The 16,406-nt window shown below is 64.7% G+C and overlaps 1 protein-coding gene across 1 annotated transcript in view; it reads right to left on the bottom strand.

Moving 5' to 3' along the window:
• Nucleotides 1–2,925: 2,925 nt before the first annotated feature.
• SLIT1 (slit guidance ligand 1) overlaps nucleotides 2,926–16,406 on the bottom strand; it is a 62,750-nt gene continuing 49,269 nt past the window's right edge. The window contains exons 12-37 of the mRNA XM_072869808.1: nucleotides 16,263–16,334; nucleotides 16,002–16,145; nucleotides 15,681–15,844; nucleotides 15,553–15,576; nucleotides 14,930–15,074; nucleotides 14,716–14,790; nucleotides 14,342–14,485; nucleotides 13,908–14,051; nucleotides 13,621–13,787; nucleotides 12,379–12,511; nucleotides 11,232–11,300; nucleotides 10,782–10,853; nucleotides 10,517–10,588; nucleotides 10,134–10,205; nucleotides 8,376–8,539; nucleotides 7,868–7,992; nucleotides 7,556–7,653; nucleotides 6,627–6,766; nucleotides 6,131–6,224; nucleotides 5,813–5,950; nucleotides 5,211–5,448; nucleotides 4,990–5,120; nucleotides 4,744–4,898; nucleotides 4,390–4,678; nucleotides 3,376–3,587; nucleotides 2,926–3,298 (exon numbers count right to left, since the gene is read on the bottom strand). Coding sequence (XP_072725909.1) covers nucleotides 3,054–3,298; nucleotides 3,376–3,587; nucleotides 4,390–4,678; nucleotides 4,744–4,898; nucleotides 4,990–5,120; nucleotides 5,211–5,448; nucleotides 5,813–5,950; nucleotides 6,131–6,224; nucleotides 6,627–6,766; nucleotides 7,556–7,653; nucleotides 7,868–7,992; nucleotides 8,376–8,539; nucleotides 10,134–10,205; nucleotides 10,517–10,588; nucleotides 10,782–10,853; nucleotides 11,232–11,300; nucleotides 12,379–12,511; nucleotides 13,621–13,787; nucleotides 13,908–14,051; nucleotides 14,342–14,485; nucleotides 14,716–14,790; nucleotides 14,930–15,074; nucleotides 15,553–15,576; nucleotides 15,681–15,844; nucleotides 16,002–16,145; nucleotides 16,263–16,334 — 3,526 coding nt within the window. The 3' untranslated portion in view covers nucleotides 2,926–3,053. The remainder of the gene's footprint in view (nucleotides 3,299–3,375; nucleotides 3,588–4,389; nucleotides 4,679–4,743; nucleotides 4,899–4,989; nucleotides 5,121–5,210; nucleotides 5,449–5,812; nucleotides 5,951–6,130; nucleotides 6,225–6,626; nucleotides 6,767–7,555; nucleotides 7,654–7,867; nucleotides 7,993–8,375; nucleotides 8,540–10,133; nucleotides 10,206–10,516; nucleotides 10,589–10,781; nucleotides 10,854–11,231; nucleotides 11,301–12,378; nucleotides 12,512–13,620; nucleotides 13,788–13,907; nucleotides 14,052–14,341; nucleotides 14,486–14,715; nucleotides 14,791–14,929; nucleotides 15,075–15,552; nucleotides 15,577–15,680; nucleotides 15,845–16,001; nucleotides 16,146–16,262; nucleotides 16,335–16,406) is intronic.

Below are 16,406 nucleotides of genomic sequence, written 5' to 3'. Positions count from 1 at the left end.
AAAAAAAAAAAGAAAATAAAATTATATTAAGTTGCTTTAAATCAATATGTATAGCTATAAGAGCTGGGTCATTTGAACTTGGACTATGTATCGACTCTCTAAATGTTGACATTTTGTGAACTCTGTGCTCCTGTCTTTTATTTCATCCTAGCCTATGGAAGAAGTTGTGTTCTTGTTCCAGGTAAAAGGTCCCTCACTCAGATCTGAACTCCTCAAGGATTCCCACCACCTTGTTTTCTTTTCTTCCTCCGTTGTCGATATTCACCCTCTGAGCTTTCTAAAGGTCCGTATTTTATTGCAGCTTATTAAACGTTTCTTTGATATCAATGTTTGTGTGGTGTGATAACTGGGGCAAAGGTGAGTGGGTGCACGGGGGGGGCAGCAAGCTGGCACCCTCTGGATGGGACACCCCAGCCCCTCTGGGGGGGGATATAAATGCCCGGGTGGGATGTGAGTGCTCCCACGCCAATGTTTGAGCTGGCCGTGCTGCTTTCTGCGGCAGATTTGTGTTTGTGGCACAAAGAGTGCAACCCCTCGGTGCTCCCGGGGACTGCTGCCCAGGTCCCCTCTCCCCATCCCCAAAGAGTTACCGGTTTCCCCCGCAGCCACTCCATCCCCGCAGCAGGCACCAGGCCCTCCGGCTTCTCACGCACAACCAGGCAGTGATGGCTCCTTTTGCAAGGCGCTGAACGGATAACCCCGGCTCTCCCCAGCAATGAGCCCTCAGCCCAGGGCTGTATGTCCCTGCGCCATGCGGGAGATGCTCTGGCCAGAGGAGGTGGCCAGGGCTGCTCCAGGAGCAGCAAATCATCACCCATGGCAGGACCAGCTCTCCCCAGCCTGTGCCACCTCCTCGTACGCCCAGCAGCTCCTGAGCACCAGCTGCCCCCTTCTCCCCTCCAGGAAAGAAGAGGCCAAGCCTCTGAATGAATTAATGTCATGTTCACATGGAAGACAACATAGACAATACCAAACATCTCCTAAAACAATACAGCCTCTGCCAGCGGAAGGATGCTCAGTGCCTCCCTCGCCAGCCTAGTACAAACCAGCGTCTTCAACAGTGACACACACAAACCCCACGGGCCAAACAAAGCCACCGTCATTTTCCTGCCCAGTAGCATCTGTAAACAAAAAAGAAAACATCATTTGTTGACCCCGAACATATAAAAATACTATAACAAAATGAAATACAAATATATATTAGAATCTGTAAGTATTCTGTATAAAGAGATACTTTAGCGGTTAGCTTACAGCAAGAACAGAAACACAACACAACCAAGCCCTGGCCAGGCCACGGGCAAAATGAGACGCGTCCCGGCTCCTCTGTGGGGCAGAGCGGGCTCCGGTGGAGAGGGCGTTCGTGGCAGAAACACGTCCCTGTGGTGATGGGAACGTTCTGGATGCCGGTGGTGAGCAGGGATGGTGACGGCACCCACGGAGCTAGCTGCACCTGGCGGAGATGCCCGGAGCCCAGCCGCAGCCGGTGGTGCAGACCTGAAGCCGATGTGCTGGAGTGGTGCAATGGAGGGACCTGGGGCTGCAGCCCTGGGATGAGTTTGTTCAGCCGGGTGACGCGGTGACACACTGTCCAGCTGCATGCGGTGTCCCAGGTCAGGCCCCCACCATCCTTGGTCCCCATGGGCGTAGAAGCGAAGCTGCTGCGGAGGTTGGGTGCGTGCGGTACCCCGGCACAGGCTCCCCGTGCTGCACCAGCAGCGGCACTGCCCTGCTCCCACGCCAGCCCAGCGCGTCCCCCGGCACCGCGGGCTTTGGAGAGGTGCTGCCCGGGCACCGGCACCCAAGTCCAGTTGCTGGTGGGACCTGCCTTGGCAGCAGTGTCAGCCCCAGGCTTGCAGGCTTGGGCATCTTCAGCCTCTTCAACCGGTCCCGGCACGCACAAGGCTGAAGCCCCGGTGATGGGCACAGCAGACCCGCACCCCAGCTGTCTCAGCAGCCTCCTGCCCCGGCTGGCTGGGCCAGCAGGACACGGGGCACCTCTGCCCAGCCGCAGAGCCCCCCCAGGGCTGAGCCTGGAGGAAAGGGGCTCCCATGCTTCCCCACGTGTCTCCCACCTCTGAGCAGAGCCGCCTGGCTGGGCCAGGGGCATTTGGGACTCCCTCCGCATTAACACCACAGTGCTGGCCCCCACGGCACGGCACGGGGCAGGGCTGGTGCTGGGACCCCCCACGGATGTCTGCACCCCACTGCCTGTGACCCACTCAGTGTGCTTGGGACCACCCTGGTCCTGCTCCACCCAGCACGGCCCTGACACCACCATAACGGGCTGGAGCCGTGCCCCGTCTCAGAGCCCGGCTGGCAAGCACAGCCCGGGGGTGCCACCAGCGGGTCAGGCTGCGGCCATGGAGCTGGTGACATTATTTGGGGCGCTCTGAGCTCCAGCACCCCAGCCACGGCACCGGGGAGCTGCTCGCTGCAGTTGCCATCGGGGCAATGGCAGGTCCTCAGCAGGGAGGCCAGGGCTGGCGGAGGAGAGGATGGGGAGCTGGGCTCCGGGCTCGCCGGGACCACGGGTTGCCGGCTGCACCACGCAGCCCTCTGCCAGCCCCGGCTTGCCACAGCCCATGAGGCTCTGCTGTGTGAGGCCCCTCTGCTCCAGCCCCCGGTGATGGAAAATGCCCCTGCTCACCCGGCTGGACGGACGGGACAGGGCTGCCGGGGAGGGGACACGCGGGGGACACAGGCGCTGCCCGCCGTGGCTGCGGGCTGCGCTGGGGGAAGGCAGAGTGCCGCAGGGAGCAGACAGGGAGCAGCTAGGCAGAGCACCTGCCCCGTATCCACACAGCTGTGTAGCTCCAGTTCTTAAAAAATTCTCTATCTACACATTTGCTTTGTTTGTGGGGTTTTTTTTTTTTCTTTTTTTTTTTTTCCCAACCCTCTAGATGCAACAGCTCTACCCTCTGCCGGGCTCCTCCGATGCAGCTGCAGTTCAGGAGCTCCCAGACTGCAGTGCCACGGCTGCAGGGCAAAGCGAGGTCCTTGGCTCCGGCGGGGGCTCCCTGCTGGTCCCCCGGCTCTCCGGGGCCAGTGGCCGCTCACAGGCACTGGCTGCAGCCGCACTTGCTGGGCTTCTCCACCTCCTCCACGAAGGTCGCGCCATTGCTGCACTCGAAGGCGTATTTCCTGCGCCGGAGCCGCAGCCCGGTGCAGCAGCCGGTGCTGGGGCCACCGCAGGCCCCCCGGCACTCCACCCAGGCCACTGGCCGCGTTGTCTGGCAGATGGCGTAGCCCCGCTGCACCTGGTGGTAGTCCCGCACCGGCTCCCCGTGGCACTCCAGCTCTGCAGGACAGCGATGCTCAGCCCAGTGTCCCAGCGTGAGGCTGCCGGCCCCGGGCATCCACCTCCCTGGTGCCTACCTTGGTCGCAGAGGGCTCCGGCGTAGCCGCTGTGGCACTCACAGGTGGGCTGGCCGCCCGGGGTGAGGCGGCAGTGGCCGTGGACGCAGGGCTGGCGGCGGCAGGGGTCGGGCGGCTCGGCGGGCTGGTTGCAGAGGGCGCCCTGGTAGCCCTCGCGGCACTGGCAGCTGTAGGAGAGGGCGTCGAGGGGCAGGCACAGCCCGTGCACGCACCTGCGGGCACCCGGCGCCATCAGGCACCCGCCAGCACGGCACGCCACGGCACGGCAACAGCATGCATGGCCCACCCGCACGGAGCATGGCATGGCTCAGCACCGGCATGGCACCAAGACCAGCACAGTATTGCACGGGGAATGACACAGCACTTCCATGACACGGCACTGGTATGGCACAGCCATCGTGGCACGGCACTGCTACAACGCCGGTGTGGCGCTGGCACGGCACCACAGGCACCGTACAGCCCTGGCACAACTCAGTGCTAATGGCACGGCACCGCCACGGCACGGCACCGCCATGGCACGGCACCACTGGCATGACCCAGTGCCGGGGAGGGCAACTGGCAGCCAATGGGAGGGGTGGGCAGGGCAGGCAGTGAGGAGGGACAGCCAATGGAGAGGGCAGGGATGGGAGGGGTGGCCACTGAGGGGCAGCCAATGACAAGGCAGCCAATGAGGAAGGGGCAGCCAATGACCAATGGAGTGGGGCAGTTGTGGTGGGGCAGCCACTGGAGTGGGGCAGCCAAAGACCCAATGGGGCAGGTGGGTCACTGCGGGGCAGCCAATGGGTCAGGACCATTGCTGTGGGGCAGCCAATGGGGCAGTGCTGTTGCTTCAGGACAGCCAATGGGGCAGGTGGGTCACTGTGGGGCAGCCAATGGGTCAGGACCATTGCTGTGGGGCAGCCAATGGGGCAGTGCTGTTGCTTCAGGACAGCCAATGGGGCAGAGGGGTCACTGTGGGGCAGCCAATGGGGCAGAGCCATCGCTGTGGGGCAGCCAACGGGGCGGGGCACTCACTTGTGCCCCTGGCAGGGGCCGCCGCGGGGCTGGTCGCAGTGGGGCCCGTCCCAGCCGGGCTCGCAGTGGCAGACGGGGCCCTGGGCGCCGGCGGGCTGGCAGATGCCGTGCAGGCAGTAGAGCTTGCGGCAGGGCTCACAGCCCGGCACCACCCCCGGCGTCATCCGCGTCTTGGTGAAGTCCTGCAGCTCGTTGTTGATGTAGAGGTTGCGGATGCAACCGTGGAAGCTGGTGCCGTTGAGGAGCTGCCAGAGGCGGAAGGCGGCCGAGTTGACGTCCACGGGCATCCCTGGGGAGAACAGGGCTGTCAGCATGCCCGGCTGCCCCCCGCCATCCCCCCAGCCCCTGTCCTACCTCCCACGTAGAGGGGGGCCTCGCTGTTCAGCGTGTAGTGCTTGCCCGAGTTGTCCATGGTCATGGGGCTGCCGCCATCGATGGAGAGGTTCACCATCTGGTCGAAGGTCACCAGCTCCACGGTGTGGAACTGTCCGTCGTTGATGGTCTCGGCGCTGGCGGGGAGGGCTGGGTCACCGGCGACCCCCCCAAGCCCGTGCAATGGGGGTGGTGGTCCCCGGCGAGCGGGGAAGGGGTGGCAGGTACCTGTAGATGGCCGAGCTGGGGTGGGTGCCGGGGTCATAGCTGACCCTGACGTGGCCCTGGTACAGCTCCACTGCCATGTGGTCGCTGTCGCCGTTGTACAGCAGGATGCCGTTGCCTTCAGCCGTGGAGACCTGGCAGGGGGAGAGGTGGGAGCCCACATCCCTGGGGCAGCGCCCCCAACGCCACCCCCCCGGTACCCCCACGCCCCCCGCGGCCCTCACCTGCAGGGTGATGTTGGCCCGGGGCCAGTCCTGCAGGTCGGTGAACTGCAGGTACGTGTCACGGTCCACGAAGTTGACGCTCAGCAGCTTCTCGCACTTGGGGCCGCCGAAGCCGGGCAGGCACTGGCACAGGGCGCGGGCACCCCGCTCCACGCACAGGGCCCCGTTCTGGCACTCGGCTCGCTCGCAAAGGCCGGGCTGGCCAGCGGCGTGGGGCGGCATCTCGCAGAGCTGGCCGCTGCGGGGCCGAGGGTGCTGCTGGGCACGGGGCTGGGAAAGTGCCCTACCCCCTGCCCACCGCCCCATGGGGCTCTGACAGCACCCCCCTGTTTTGGGGTCCTCGAGGAGGCTCTCAGCCAGCAGCGTCAGAGGGATGCCTGGATGCTGAGCCCTGGCCTGGGGTCCCTGTCCAGGGATGCTGGCTCCCTTCAGCCTCCATCCCTGGGGATCCACAACCACAACCCCAGTCCTTCTTCTCGCACTGGGATGGATGGATGGATGGATGGATGGACAGACGTGGTAGCCAGGACCAGTCCCTCCTGCACAGTGACACGTAACCATCCCTGTTATCCCCCGGTGCCCCCCCGTCTTCCCGGTGGTACCTGTAGCCCTCGGTGCAGAGGCAGGAGTAGCCGTTCACCTCGTCCAGGCAGCGGGCGTTGTTCTGGCACCGGTGGTCCTGGCAGTCGTCGAAGTCCTCACTGCAGTTGCTCCCCACGTAGCCGGGCGCGCACTCGCACCTGGGGCAGGCGTGGGGCTCACGGCCGCCCTTTCCTTCCCCCTGTGCCGGTGGGCGCCTGCTCCTCCTGGCATCCCCCTCCCCATGCCCCCTCGCCAGCCCACAAGCTGCAGCCCCCTCAAAAGCAAATCTCCCTCGCCAGGCAGCTGGGAGAAAGCGGTTTGGGGAGGGGGGGGCTCACCTGGGCCCCTGGCTGGTGGAGATGCAGGTGGAGCCGTGCTGGCACGGACTGAGCTCGGCCGAGCAGAAATCCGGTGGCTGCTCACAGAAATCCCCTGCAGGGCAGAAGAGGGGGTACCAGGGGGTGCCCGGCAGCTCCGGGACCAGAGGGGCAGCCCCGGACCCCACGGGGCAGGGGGAGCCCACAGGGGACTCAGCTCAAGGCAGGGAGCTGCCGAGCCCGCAGCTCGCCCTGCCGCGGGTGCAGGGCTCGGCTCTGCCAGAGGCAGCTCTGGCCCCAGCCAGGTAGCGAGGGCATCCCAGGGCACGGGGGCTCAGCTGGGCGAACCCAAACTTGAGGCAGCTGGGCCCAGAGGAGCCCAGAGGCCATGGTGATGGGCACTGGGACAGCAGACAGAGGAGCTATTAGCCCTCATCGCTGGGAAGGGAGAAGCACCGGGCACATCCCCCTGCCAGGTCCGTACGGTTTGGGGTTGGCTAGCCCTCGTGCTGGGTACCTGTGTAGCGGGCAGGGCACAGGCAGGTGTAGTTGGTGGCACTGGGCACGCAGGAGCCCCCGTTCTCGCAGCTGTGCTCCTTGCAGGGGTCGCTGGCGGTGCGGCAGCTCGGGCCCTCGAAGCCCACCGGGCACAGGCACCTGCCGCGGGGCACGGGGCAGCGTCAGGGGGTGGGAAACGGAGCGTTTCAGGGTGGTTCCCCAAAAAACGCCAGCACAGGATCTTGGCCACGGGGCATGCGTACACGCTGAGAGGCTCCGGGGAGCAGGGCTGGGTACCCCCCTGCCGAACACCGGGGAGCGTGGCAGAGCGCGGCGTCGAGGATGCGGAGTTGCCAGGACGACAGGCTGAGAGGCCACTCGGGCGGGTGGGTCAGGCAGCTGCGCAGCCCACCTCCTCACCCCCGGCCCGCGTCTATTTTCAGCCGCTAACTGCACCCCGCTTCCCGGAATGGCCTGAAGCGTTCGGGGGGTTCGGGGTAGCGAGGGTTGCGTGGGGGCACAGCAGCTGTGCGGGGAGCGGCGGCGACCCCAGGGCCACATCCTGCCCCACCGCACAGTCAGCCCTGCGGCAGCAGCTGGATCCCAGCCCCAAATCCCGCTGCCCTTCGCCTGCCCACACCTCCCGTGGTGGTGGGACTCCCTCTCCCCCCCCACGCACCCAGCCCAGGAACCTACAGGGCTGGGGGGCACGGGCAAGCGGGACCAGCACTCAGCCCTGCTGGTGCTGTGCTGGCAGGAGGTGCAGGCAGGGCTGCAGAAAGCAGGCAGCATGGGCTGGAGCTGCCAGGTGAATGCAATATCCCAGCTATATGCGCGAGGGAGCATGCAGGAGGGGAAGGAAGCATCAGACTTTATCTCCATGGGATGCTGGGGCTCCACGCCGCTGCCCAAACACCCGTCTTCTGTGGGGCCTCGTCCAGCACTCACCTGAACCCAGCTCCTTCCCCCTCCTGAGGGTGGCAGGTCCCCCCATTGGCGCAGGGGTTGGAGGAGCAACCGCTGAGTGCCACCTCGCAGTCCCTGCCCTGGGAAAGGAGGGAGAGGTGGGAGCAAGGAGGGCACAGCACCGTGCCCAGCTCTCCCTGCCCCATCCCACTCGGCAGGGCACTGCAGCGGGCAGAGAAGGGGGACGCTCCTGCAGGCAGCGAGCTCCGGGGGCACGGCAGAGCCCCCGCGCTGCCCCCTTCCCCTCTGCAGGGACATGTCCCTCTGCGCTGGGGACCCCTGGGACCAGCGTACCTTGTAGCCACTGGGGCAGGCACAGCGGTAGAAGCCAAGGGAGTCGTTGTGGCACGTGCCCTGGTTCTGGCAGGGGCTGGAGAGGCAGGGGTTGCACTTGGCCTGGACGCTCAGAGCGGGGGGGCCTGCAGGACAGGAGGGGCGGAGATGACTGTCAGTGCGGAGAGTGATGAGGAGGTGTCCGTTTGTGGGCACCCACATGGCGGGCAGGGCCCCAGCTGCGGCTGGGAGCAGAGCCTGACCCACTGAGGGGCTGTGCACCAGGCAACGGGACAGCCACCTGCTTGCTCGGTCGCCAGGGACGTGCCACCAGTGGTAAGGGGACAGAAGCATCCTGGTCCTCCTCCTCCACAAGGCAGCTCAACGGATGCAATGCTGGAGTCCCCCAGACTCACAGAGCATCACCCTGCCGGGCGCAGGGCAGGAGGCAGCCCGTCTCCCTGTGATGCCTGCCGCCCTGCCTGAAGAGGGCATGGACGGACAGATGGACGGCACGGGCACTTCTCACCTTGGCACTCGAACTTCTTGGCGGGGGTGGTGAGCAGCAGCTTGCCTTCCATGTCAGGGGGCCCAGCGCAGCGGGCGATGCCTGGCTCCTTGTACCCCGTCTTGACCCAGCTGGAGAGCCAGCGCAGGTTGCAGCTGCAGTACAGGGGGTTGGCCCCAATGGCTCTGCAGGGGAAGGAAAGCCAAAACTGCACTCGCTGCCCTCAGCAGGGAACTGGGCTCAGAGACCGTGGGAGGGGACAGGACTTGGTCACTTGGCTGGGCTGCCACGTGATGGGGGGACCCGGCGCTCCTCCATTTCCAGACCAACCAGAGATACTGCCTGCAGGGGGAAGGACTGGGGCGCACGCTCAGCCCCACACTGCTGCCCAGTTAGATGACCCTCCTGCCAGCCCCACAGCCCACGCAGTGCCCCGTGGCTCCATGCTGGGGCTCTCCTCTGGCTGCCTGCACAGAAATCCTCGGGGGTGCCTCTCCAGCACTCGGGCAAAGCTGCCTGCGCCCAGCGCAAACCGGGCAAAGCACCTTGAGGCTGTGCAGAAACAACAGGACCATTGCACGGGAGCTGCGGGGCCAGCCTGGGCTCTGCTGCACAAGCCTTCAGGGCAGGGACATGGGAGCAGGCTGCTGGGGACAAGCAGCGGGTCACGGCTGGAGCTCATGGGGACAGCATCACAGGAGAGCAAGGCATTGCTCTGAGAGAGGAGGAGGAGGAGGGAGGGTTGCTCTGCTCCACATCAGAGCATTGCAGGGAGCAGCGGAGGACGTGGGAGGCTGAGGGGCTGGATGTCTCTTTGCATCCTCCTTCACTGCAAAGGTCAGCGGTGATGGAGGGCCGGTGCGACCGACACCTGTGACGAAGGAAGGAGACGGCAGCCCAGAAGGCAGGCGGCAGGGACAGCAGATCTGCCGGGGCTGACAAACCTGGTCCTACAGCACCGACAGCGCCGGCTGGTGACACAGCTCAGCCCTGCGGGAACCAGCAGCACCGGCTGGCAGCAGCAAAGGCAGCACCATGCTTCGGCAAGGGAAATCAGTGAAGAGCCAAGGAAGACCAGACCAAGCAGTGCTGCTCCCAGAAAAACCAGGGAGGCCAGGACTGGAAATCAAGATGCTCTCTGCAAGCTGGAGGAACAGCCTGAGACCCCCAGGATGCCAGAGCATGACTGGCCACCAGCAGGCGGGTGGGAACGGCTTAGCAGGGACAGGGAAGGGACCGAAAAGTCACCGTGAGCAAAGCTGAACCCCTGCCCTGGGCGGTGGGTACGGGGCTGTGCTCCTGGGGTACAGGCTCCCTCAAAGAGGGGCTGAAACACTGCCACAGGCAGGAGGATGCTTGATGACAGATTTGGGGGGCTGCTGCAGGGAAGTGCCCTGGCAGGAGGCTAACGACATGCTGGCACGGGTCAGAGCACCCCTGCCAACCCACGGCCATGCCAGCACCTTGCATGGCTTGACCTGCATGTTAGGGGATCCCAGGGACCTGGGGGGGGACGGACCCCACAGCACCTCCAGCAAGGACCATAGGGCCATCCCAGCAGCACTGGGAAGCTCAGCTGTACGCCCAGACCTGGGGGCTGAGCACAGGAGGGGCAGGGACAGCATGGCACTGCCCCACAAACACTGTCCCAAGTACCGGCCCAGAGAAGAGGCAAGGAGGCAGCTCAGCCCCCAGAGAAGCTGGGCTCAGCCTCGTGGTTTTTAAAGGTCTCCTGAGCCTGCATCCAGCCCTGCACCCTGCGGAGCAGGAGATACTCACAGGTGGGACAGGGAGGTGACATCTGCGAAGATGCCCTCGGGGAGGCTGGAGATGTCATTGCCGTGGAGAGACCTGCAGAGAACAGACGGTCCTGTGATCCCCGCGGCTCCAGGGTGGGCAGCAAGGACTGTGACCAGCTGCGCTGCCCCCACCCCACAGGTCCAGGCGTGGGTGGCAGAGCCGGACCCCACCACACTGTCACTGCTGCAAATGCACCATCTGTTCTGAGAGGCTGATGCATCTCCCCTTGCTCCTCCTGCAGCGTGTACCCTGCCCGTCTGCTTACACCTGCCTGCCAGTGGGCACAGGGGACACAGGGACACAGCCAGCAGCAGAGAAGGGGCTAAACGGGGCGGTGAGCAGGGCTACGGGCAGGTACTTACAGCAGCCGGAGGGAGCGGAGGCCCTCAAAGGCCAGCGGAGGGATGCACTGCAGGGAGTTGTAGCTGAGGATCCTGCGGAAGGGAAGGAGGAGGTAACACAGTGCCGTGGGCATGGCTGCACGCTCCCCCCAGCCACCCCCCGCCATCCCACGTCAGCTCCAGCTCAAACCACAGCTTCGCCCAGGTGGAGGAGGAGACCCTGGTGTCACCATCAACCCCCGTCTTCGGGGTCCCCTAGGAACAACACCACAGGGACTGCACTTACAGGGTGGTGAGCTGGCTCATGTTGGTGAAGGAGGAGTTGCTCAGGGAGCTGATCTTGTTGTTGCTCAGATCGCTGGAAAACAGAAACCCCAGGGGTTGGAGCCAGCTGGGCCCCGTCCCCCCTCACTGCTCCCCCGCCTGCTCAGCTGCAATGGGGTGCAAACAGCAGCATGGTACAGCCTCCAAGGGAGCGGCAGGGCTGTTACGCAGGGTGCCGGCAGCAATGCCACTGTCACCCCTCTGCCCCGGGTCCAGCCCCAGCAGAGGCTGTGAGCACCGCTGCCAGCCAGCTGTGTCCCGGTGCAGAGGGGGGACACAGAGGGCTGTCGGGGGGCCCTGCCAGGCCCCTCCTCGGGATCACGCACCCCACCCCACGGGGACAACCCCTGTCCTCGCCCACAGGTCCCAGCAGTGGGACTGGCTGCCTGGGCTCCTGCTCCTGGCTACTTACACAAGCTGCAGGTACTTGAAGGTGGAGAGCTGCCCCGGGACCTGAGTGAACTGGTTTCCATCCAGGTAGCTGCAAGGGAGAACGAAAGCACCTTGGAGTGGTGAAGAAGCAGGAGGTCCCTCTCTCCACCATCCCGTTTCTCCTGCGCAGAGACCCCTATGGACTTTGGGCTGCGAGGAGCATCTCCAGCACCACCTCCCGCCCAGCACCCAGGGCCCACGGGGCTCTCGGGGGGCCCCTGGGCTGGCGGGGGAGCTGGCGTGCGAGCACATTAGCATGCCTGGGGGCTCTGCGCGTGGGTCCCCGGGGACAGTCTCCCAGCAGCCTGCATGTGCGAGCGCAGCCAGCCACGTGCTGCGTTTACACATCCGATGTGAGCGTGGGCGGCCGTAACCGTTCCCAAGGCATGTGTGAGAGAGAGCGGAGGACGTGGAGAGAGAAGGGGTGTGCGAGACAGCACAGGCGTGTGAGGGGGTGGTATACATATGCATGTGCACAACCAGTGCCTACATTCCCGGCACACAGGACTTGCTGCATCCCAGACGGGTGCAGAGCCCGGGTGCAACAAGCATCACGATCCCTGCACATCCAAACCTGGCACGGCTGCCTGGGCATCTCCCTGACACCCACGCTGATGGGCGGCTGACCCCAGGCAAATCGCACCCCTGCGTGCTCGGAGCCGGCGCTGCCAAGAGCATCCCCGCAGCCGCGGGGAGACGTGATGGCAGGGAGGGGCTGGGGAGCTGGCAGAGGCAGGGTGGCCCCATCCTTGTCGCTGATGGCAGGCTGCTGGGGACCGCAGAGCCCTGGGCTCCACGGCTGCGTGGGGACCGCAGCTGCAGGTGGCGGCTCTCCCGCGCTGCCCCTTCCCAAAGGCCAAAGAGCAGGGACCCGTCTGCTGTGCCAACACCCCTTGCACGTCACCTTTGGTAGCCCTGAGTCGGCGGAGAGGCTCTCGCTGAGCCCCTCACTGGGGTCAGGGCTGGACAGGGTTCCTTGGCTGGGTGGGGGTCCTGTTCCCACTACCAGGCCAGGATGGGGGTGTGGGAGGGAGCATCTCTGCCCCAACACCTGCAACCCCACAGCAGAGACACCCCACCCAGAGCCACAAAGTCACCCAGAGCCTGGGCACTCGCCCACCACTCACAGCTCCGTGACGTTCTTGGGGATCCCCTTGGGCAGGGTCTTGAGGTGCTTGTTGCTGCAGCGGACAACGGTGTCGAGGCAGGTGCACTCCTGCGGGCACTGGGGCCGGGGGATGCAGCTGGTCTCCTCCTGACCTGCACCGGGCACAGAGAGCCACCAAGTCACCGGGGCCCAGCCTTCGGGCACCGCGTGAGGCTGGACTCGGTGCCTTGTGCCCGCCTAGGACAGCTCCCCTCCCATGCCAACCATCTCCCCTCGCCCCCAAAGCAGGGTGCTGCAGGCAGCCTGCTTGCGGAGAATAGCCCCAGCCGGGCTGAGAGCCAGCGGTGCAGGAATCACTTCTGCGCCCAGAAACCACCTGCCCCACCAGGACGGATGCAACCAGCCAGCTCAAGGCTGCTCTGATTTTCAGCATTTCGAAGCAAAAATGCAGTCCCAGGAACAGCAGCGAGGAGGGCACAGAGGAAGAGGCTCAGCCCTGCAAATCCTCCTGCCATAACCTTCAGCCACCTCCCAGACACAGGCTAGAGGGAGAGGTGCCTGCGCCGAGCAGCCGGAGGAGCCAGCATTGCTCCCCCTTCCCCGCCGCTGTGCTGGGCTCCTGCGTGCAAGGCGTCCCCAGGACGACCGTATGTTATCTCGCACCACTAGGAAAGGCGCAGGATGCAACCCTTCAGTCTTTGACGTGGTGGAGGAGGGAAAGCAGAAGAAATGATGATTTGTTTGTAAATATTTTCCAGAGGGCTCAAAAAGCTGTTCTAAATTAAAAAAAGAGAAAAAAGGCTTTTCTCTCGACATGCGCACTCTCCGCCAGCTCCGTCTGCCCAGCTCCGGCGCATGTGCAGGGCTGGGAGGGGAAGGAGGGAAGGAGCAGGATGAATCCTGGTCGGCTTTGCCGACACATCTGCTCCTGCCAGTACCCGGGGCACAGCATTTGCCAGCACGGACCTGCCTATGTACAAGGGCCACGCAGTTCGGTGCGTGCAAACTCCTCTCCCGGCTTCAGAGCAGCCCGTGGGTACCTGAGTGCAGCCCTGAGGGCTGGGTACCAGGAAGGGAGACGTGTGCATCGTTAGGGGAGGGTGTTAACGGGCTGAGGGACCCCTCGAGCTACCAGCTTGCCACAGGGCACTGCCGGACATCCTGGGAGCAGGGACAGTGGTGGGACAGGGAGTGTGGTACCAGCCCAGGAGGAGCAGCCCGGTCCCCCCTCGCCCCCCACGCCGTGGGGCCCGTGAGTTACCTTCCTCACACCTGAAGTCGGGGAAAGCCACGTCCTGGAGAGGGATCTGCCGAAGGAAGTCGGGGTTTTGGCACCGTGGGTTCCCTGTCACGATCTTCCTCTTGCGCAGCCAGTCCCCCAGCCAGGCCAGCTGGCAGTTGCAGTTGAAGGGGTTGGCGAGAAGGTTCCTGCACATGGGAAGGAGCACGCGGGCATCACCCGAGCAGCCGCCACGCAAGGGGACCCGCTGCAGCCCCCCGCCACGATGAGCACAGCCTGGGAGCATCCCCCCGGGGCCCGAGACGTACAGCGTGGAGAGGGACTGCAGCGTGTCGAAGGCGCCTGGCGCGATGGTGCTGATCTGGTTGTCGTACAGGGAGAGCAGGCGGACGTTGCGCAGCCCCGTGAAGCTGTCGTTGTGGATGCAGCTGATGCGATTGTTCCTCAGCATCCTGCGGAAGGAAGGGGACGAGGGCACCTAATGAACTGGGCAGGCACCACTGGGCAGGCACCACCAGCTGTGCCCACCTTGCTGCCGAGCAGCAGGATGAGCCCGAGCCAGTCCCTGAGCAGCAAAAACCTGCCCCCCCCCAGCTCTGGATACAGCCAGAAGATGGGTAAGGTGCTCCCGAGCTGGTCCTGCAGCGATGCAGACAGCACCAGCCCAGCAGCGCAGGCAGGGCAGGGGAGCAAGGAGCAGGGATGTTCCCATCCCTGTGCCCACAGCGAAGGGGGTACTCACAGGGTCCTCAGCCCATCCAGGCCCCTGAACATGCCGCTCCGCACCGACTCCAGCTGGTTGACCGTGAGGTGCAGCTCGCTGACGGAGGATGCCCCCTCGAACGCCCCGTCCTCGATCTCCGACACCTTGTTGTTGCTGAGGTTGCTGCAGAGAGGGGAAAGCAGGCTGGGATGGGGGGCTCTGCCCCAACCTCATCCTGAACCCTGCCTCCCCCAGGTCCCACCGAGCAGCCCGTGATGCCCAGTCCCTTGGGGAACCCTCGGGTCAGGATGTGCCCCCCCATTTCATGCCCCAGGCTGCCTGGGCATCAGGACCCCATGTGCCTTCCCAGCCCCCGGGCACTCCTGATGGGGCTGTGCCTGCCCAATACTCACATTTTCTTGAGATGCGGGAGTTTCTTGAAGATGCCAGTGGCCTCCAGGATGGAGATTTCGTTGTTGTTCAGGCGCCTGGGGTGGGTGGCAGGGAAAAGAGCTCAGGAGATGGCTGCGAAAGGCCTGGCACAAACCACACCCTGAGCCAAACCCCAGTGCCAGCGATGCTCCAGTTGCAGGAGGAAAAGCGGGGTGGGAAGGAGGAGGCTCTTACAGCTCGGCCGTGGACTGCGGGATGCGCTCCGGGATCTTGGTGAGCTTCAGGTTGGAGCACTCGACCACGCTGGATTCACAGCGGCACTTCGGGGGGCAGATCACGTCGCTGTTGCACTCGCTGTTCAGCTGGTAATCCTCCGTCCCTGCGAGGGAGCGAGGGGTCCCACAGGCAGAGGCACGGGGGGCTGCGCCTGCCCTCCCCTCCTCTGATGCTCCCACACCCCCAGCTGGTCTCGGTCTGTTCCTCACCTACCCCCACCCCAGCCGCATTACCCCTCTCTGTGCCCAAAGCAGCTTATCTGCAGGGATATTTGTCCTGGGTACAGGGGCTGCTGCGCTGCCCACCACCCTCCCACCTCCTGCAACCAGAGCCGGGCCCCGGGGACACCTCTGTGCCCATCCAGATAACGGCACGATGGGAGATGCTGCAACACATCCTGGTACCCAGTGCTTTTACTACCGCAGCACCCGGGAACTCAGCAACCAGAAATGATGGGAAATGCAGCGTGGTCCTGCCGGGCCAGACCACGGGGCTCTGGCACTACCACACCCGCAGGCAGCCTGTCCGAAAGGGCACAACGCCCGCACCCATGCACACATGCGTGTGGCTCTTCCTCTTACCTGGGATGAAATACTGCTCTTTGGCTGCAGAGAAAAAAGCACATCAGCACCCTGAGCACACGGACACCAGGCTGGGGCAGGGCTGAGGACAGCCACCGCAGGGCACCGGGGACGGGGACAGCTCTCACCCGAGCAGCGAAACTTCTTGCTCTTGATCTGGCCAATGCGCTTGTTGGCCAGGCGCCGGGGGCTGGCACAGCGGGCACCGCTGGTCTCGATGGGGTTGGCGCGGAGGAAGTCTGCCAGCCACTTCAGGTTGCAGTCACAGACGAAGGGGTTCTGGGCCAGGTGCCTGCACCAGGGACAGCGGGTGACACACCGCTGGGGGCAGCGGGTGACACACTGCCAGCGGCAGCGGGTGACTGCCAGCTCCAGCCCCAGCTACCCGCCGAGATGCTTCCTCCCAGGCGCCCGCCCGCCCGGGCATCGGAGCTGGCACGGGCACTCACAGGGTCTGGATGGCCCGCAGGGAGGTGAAGGTGCCCTTGGCCAGGCTCTGGATCTTGTTGTCATAGAGCGAGAGCAGCGAGAGGTTCTGCAGGTCCTGGAAGGCGTCCGCCCGCACGCAGTTGATCTTGTTGGCGTTGAGGAGCCTGGCAGGGAGGGAGGGACGTGAGGCTGGGGACCCCCTTCACTGCACCACGGGTGCTGGGGACCTCAACCCCGCTTCCCAGTGTCCCCACCTCCCCACCCAGCCACCAGTGCCTTACAGCAGTTGCAGGGCGAAAAGTCCCCCAAAGACGCCCTTGGGGAGGTCCGTGATCTTGTTGCCGTACAGCACCCTGGGAAAGGAAGGCTGGTGTGAGAGGGATGGAGGGGAGCGGTGTGGGGCACGGTTCAGTGGGCACAGCGTC

Source organism: Ciconia boyciana, chromosome 8 (assembly GCF_034638445.1).
Source record: "Ciconia boyciana chromosome 8, ASM3463844v1, whole genome shotgun sequence".
Taxonomy (NCBI): Eukaryota; Metazoa; Chordata; class Aves; order Ciconiiformes; family Ciconiidae; genus Ciconia; species Ciconia boyciana.
This window is presented reverse-complemented; position numbering and strand designations above follow the sequence as displayed.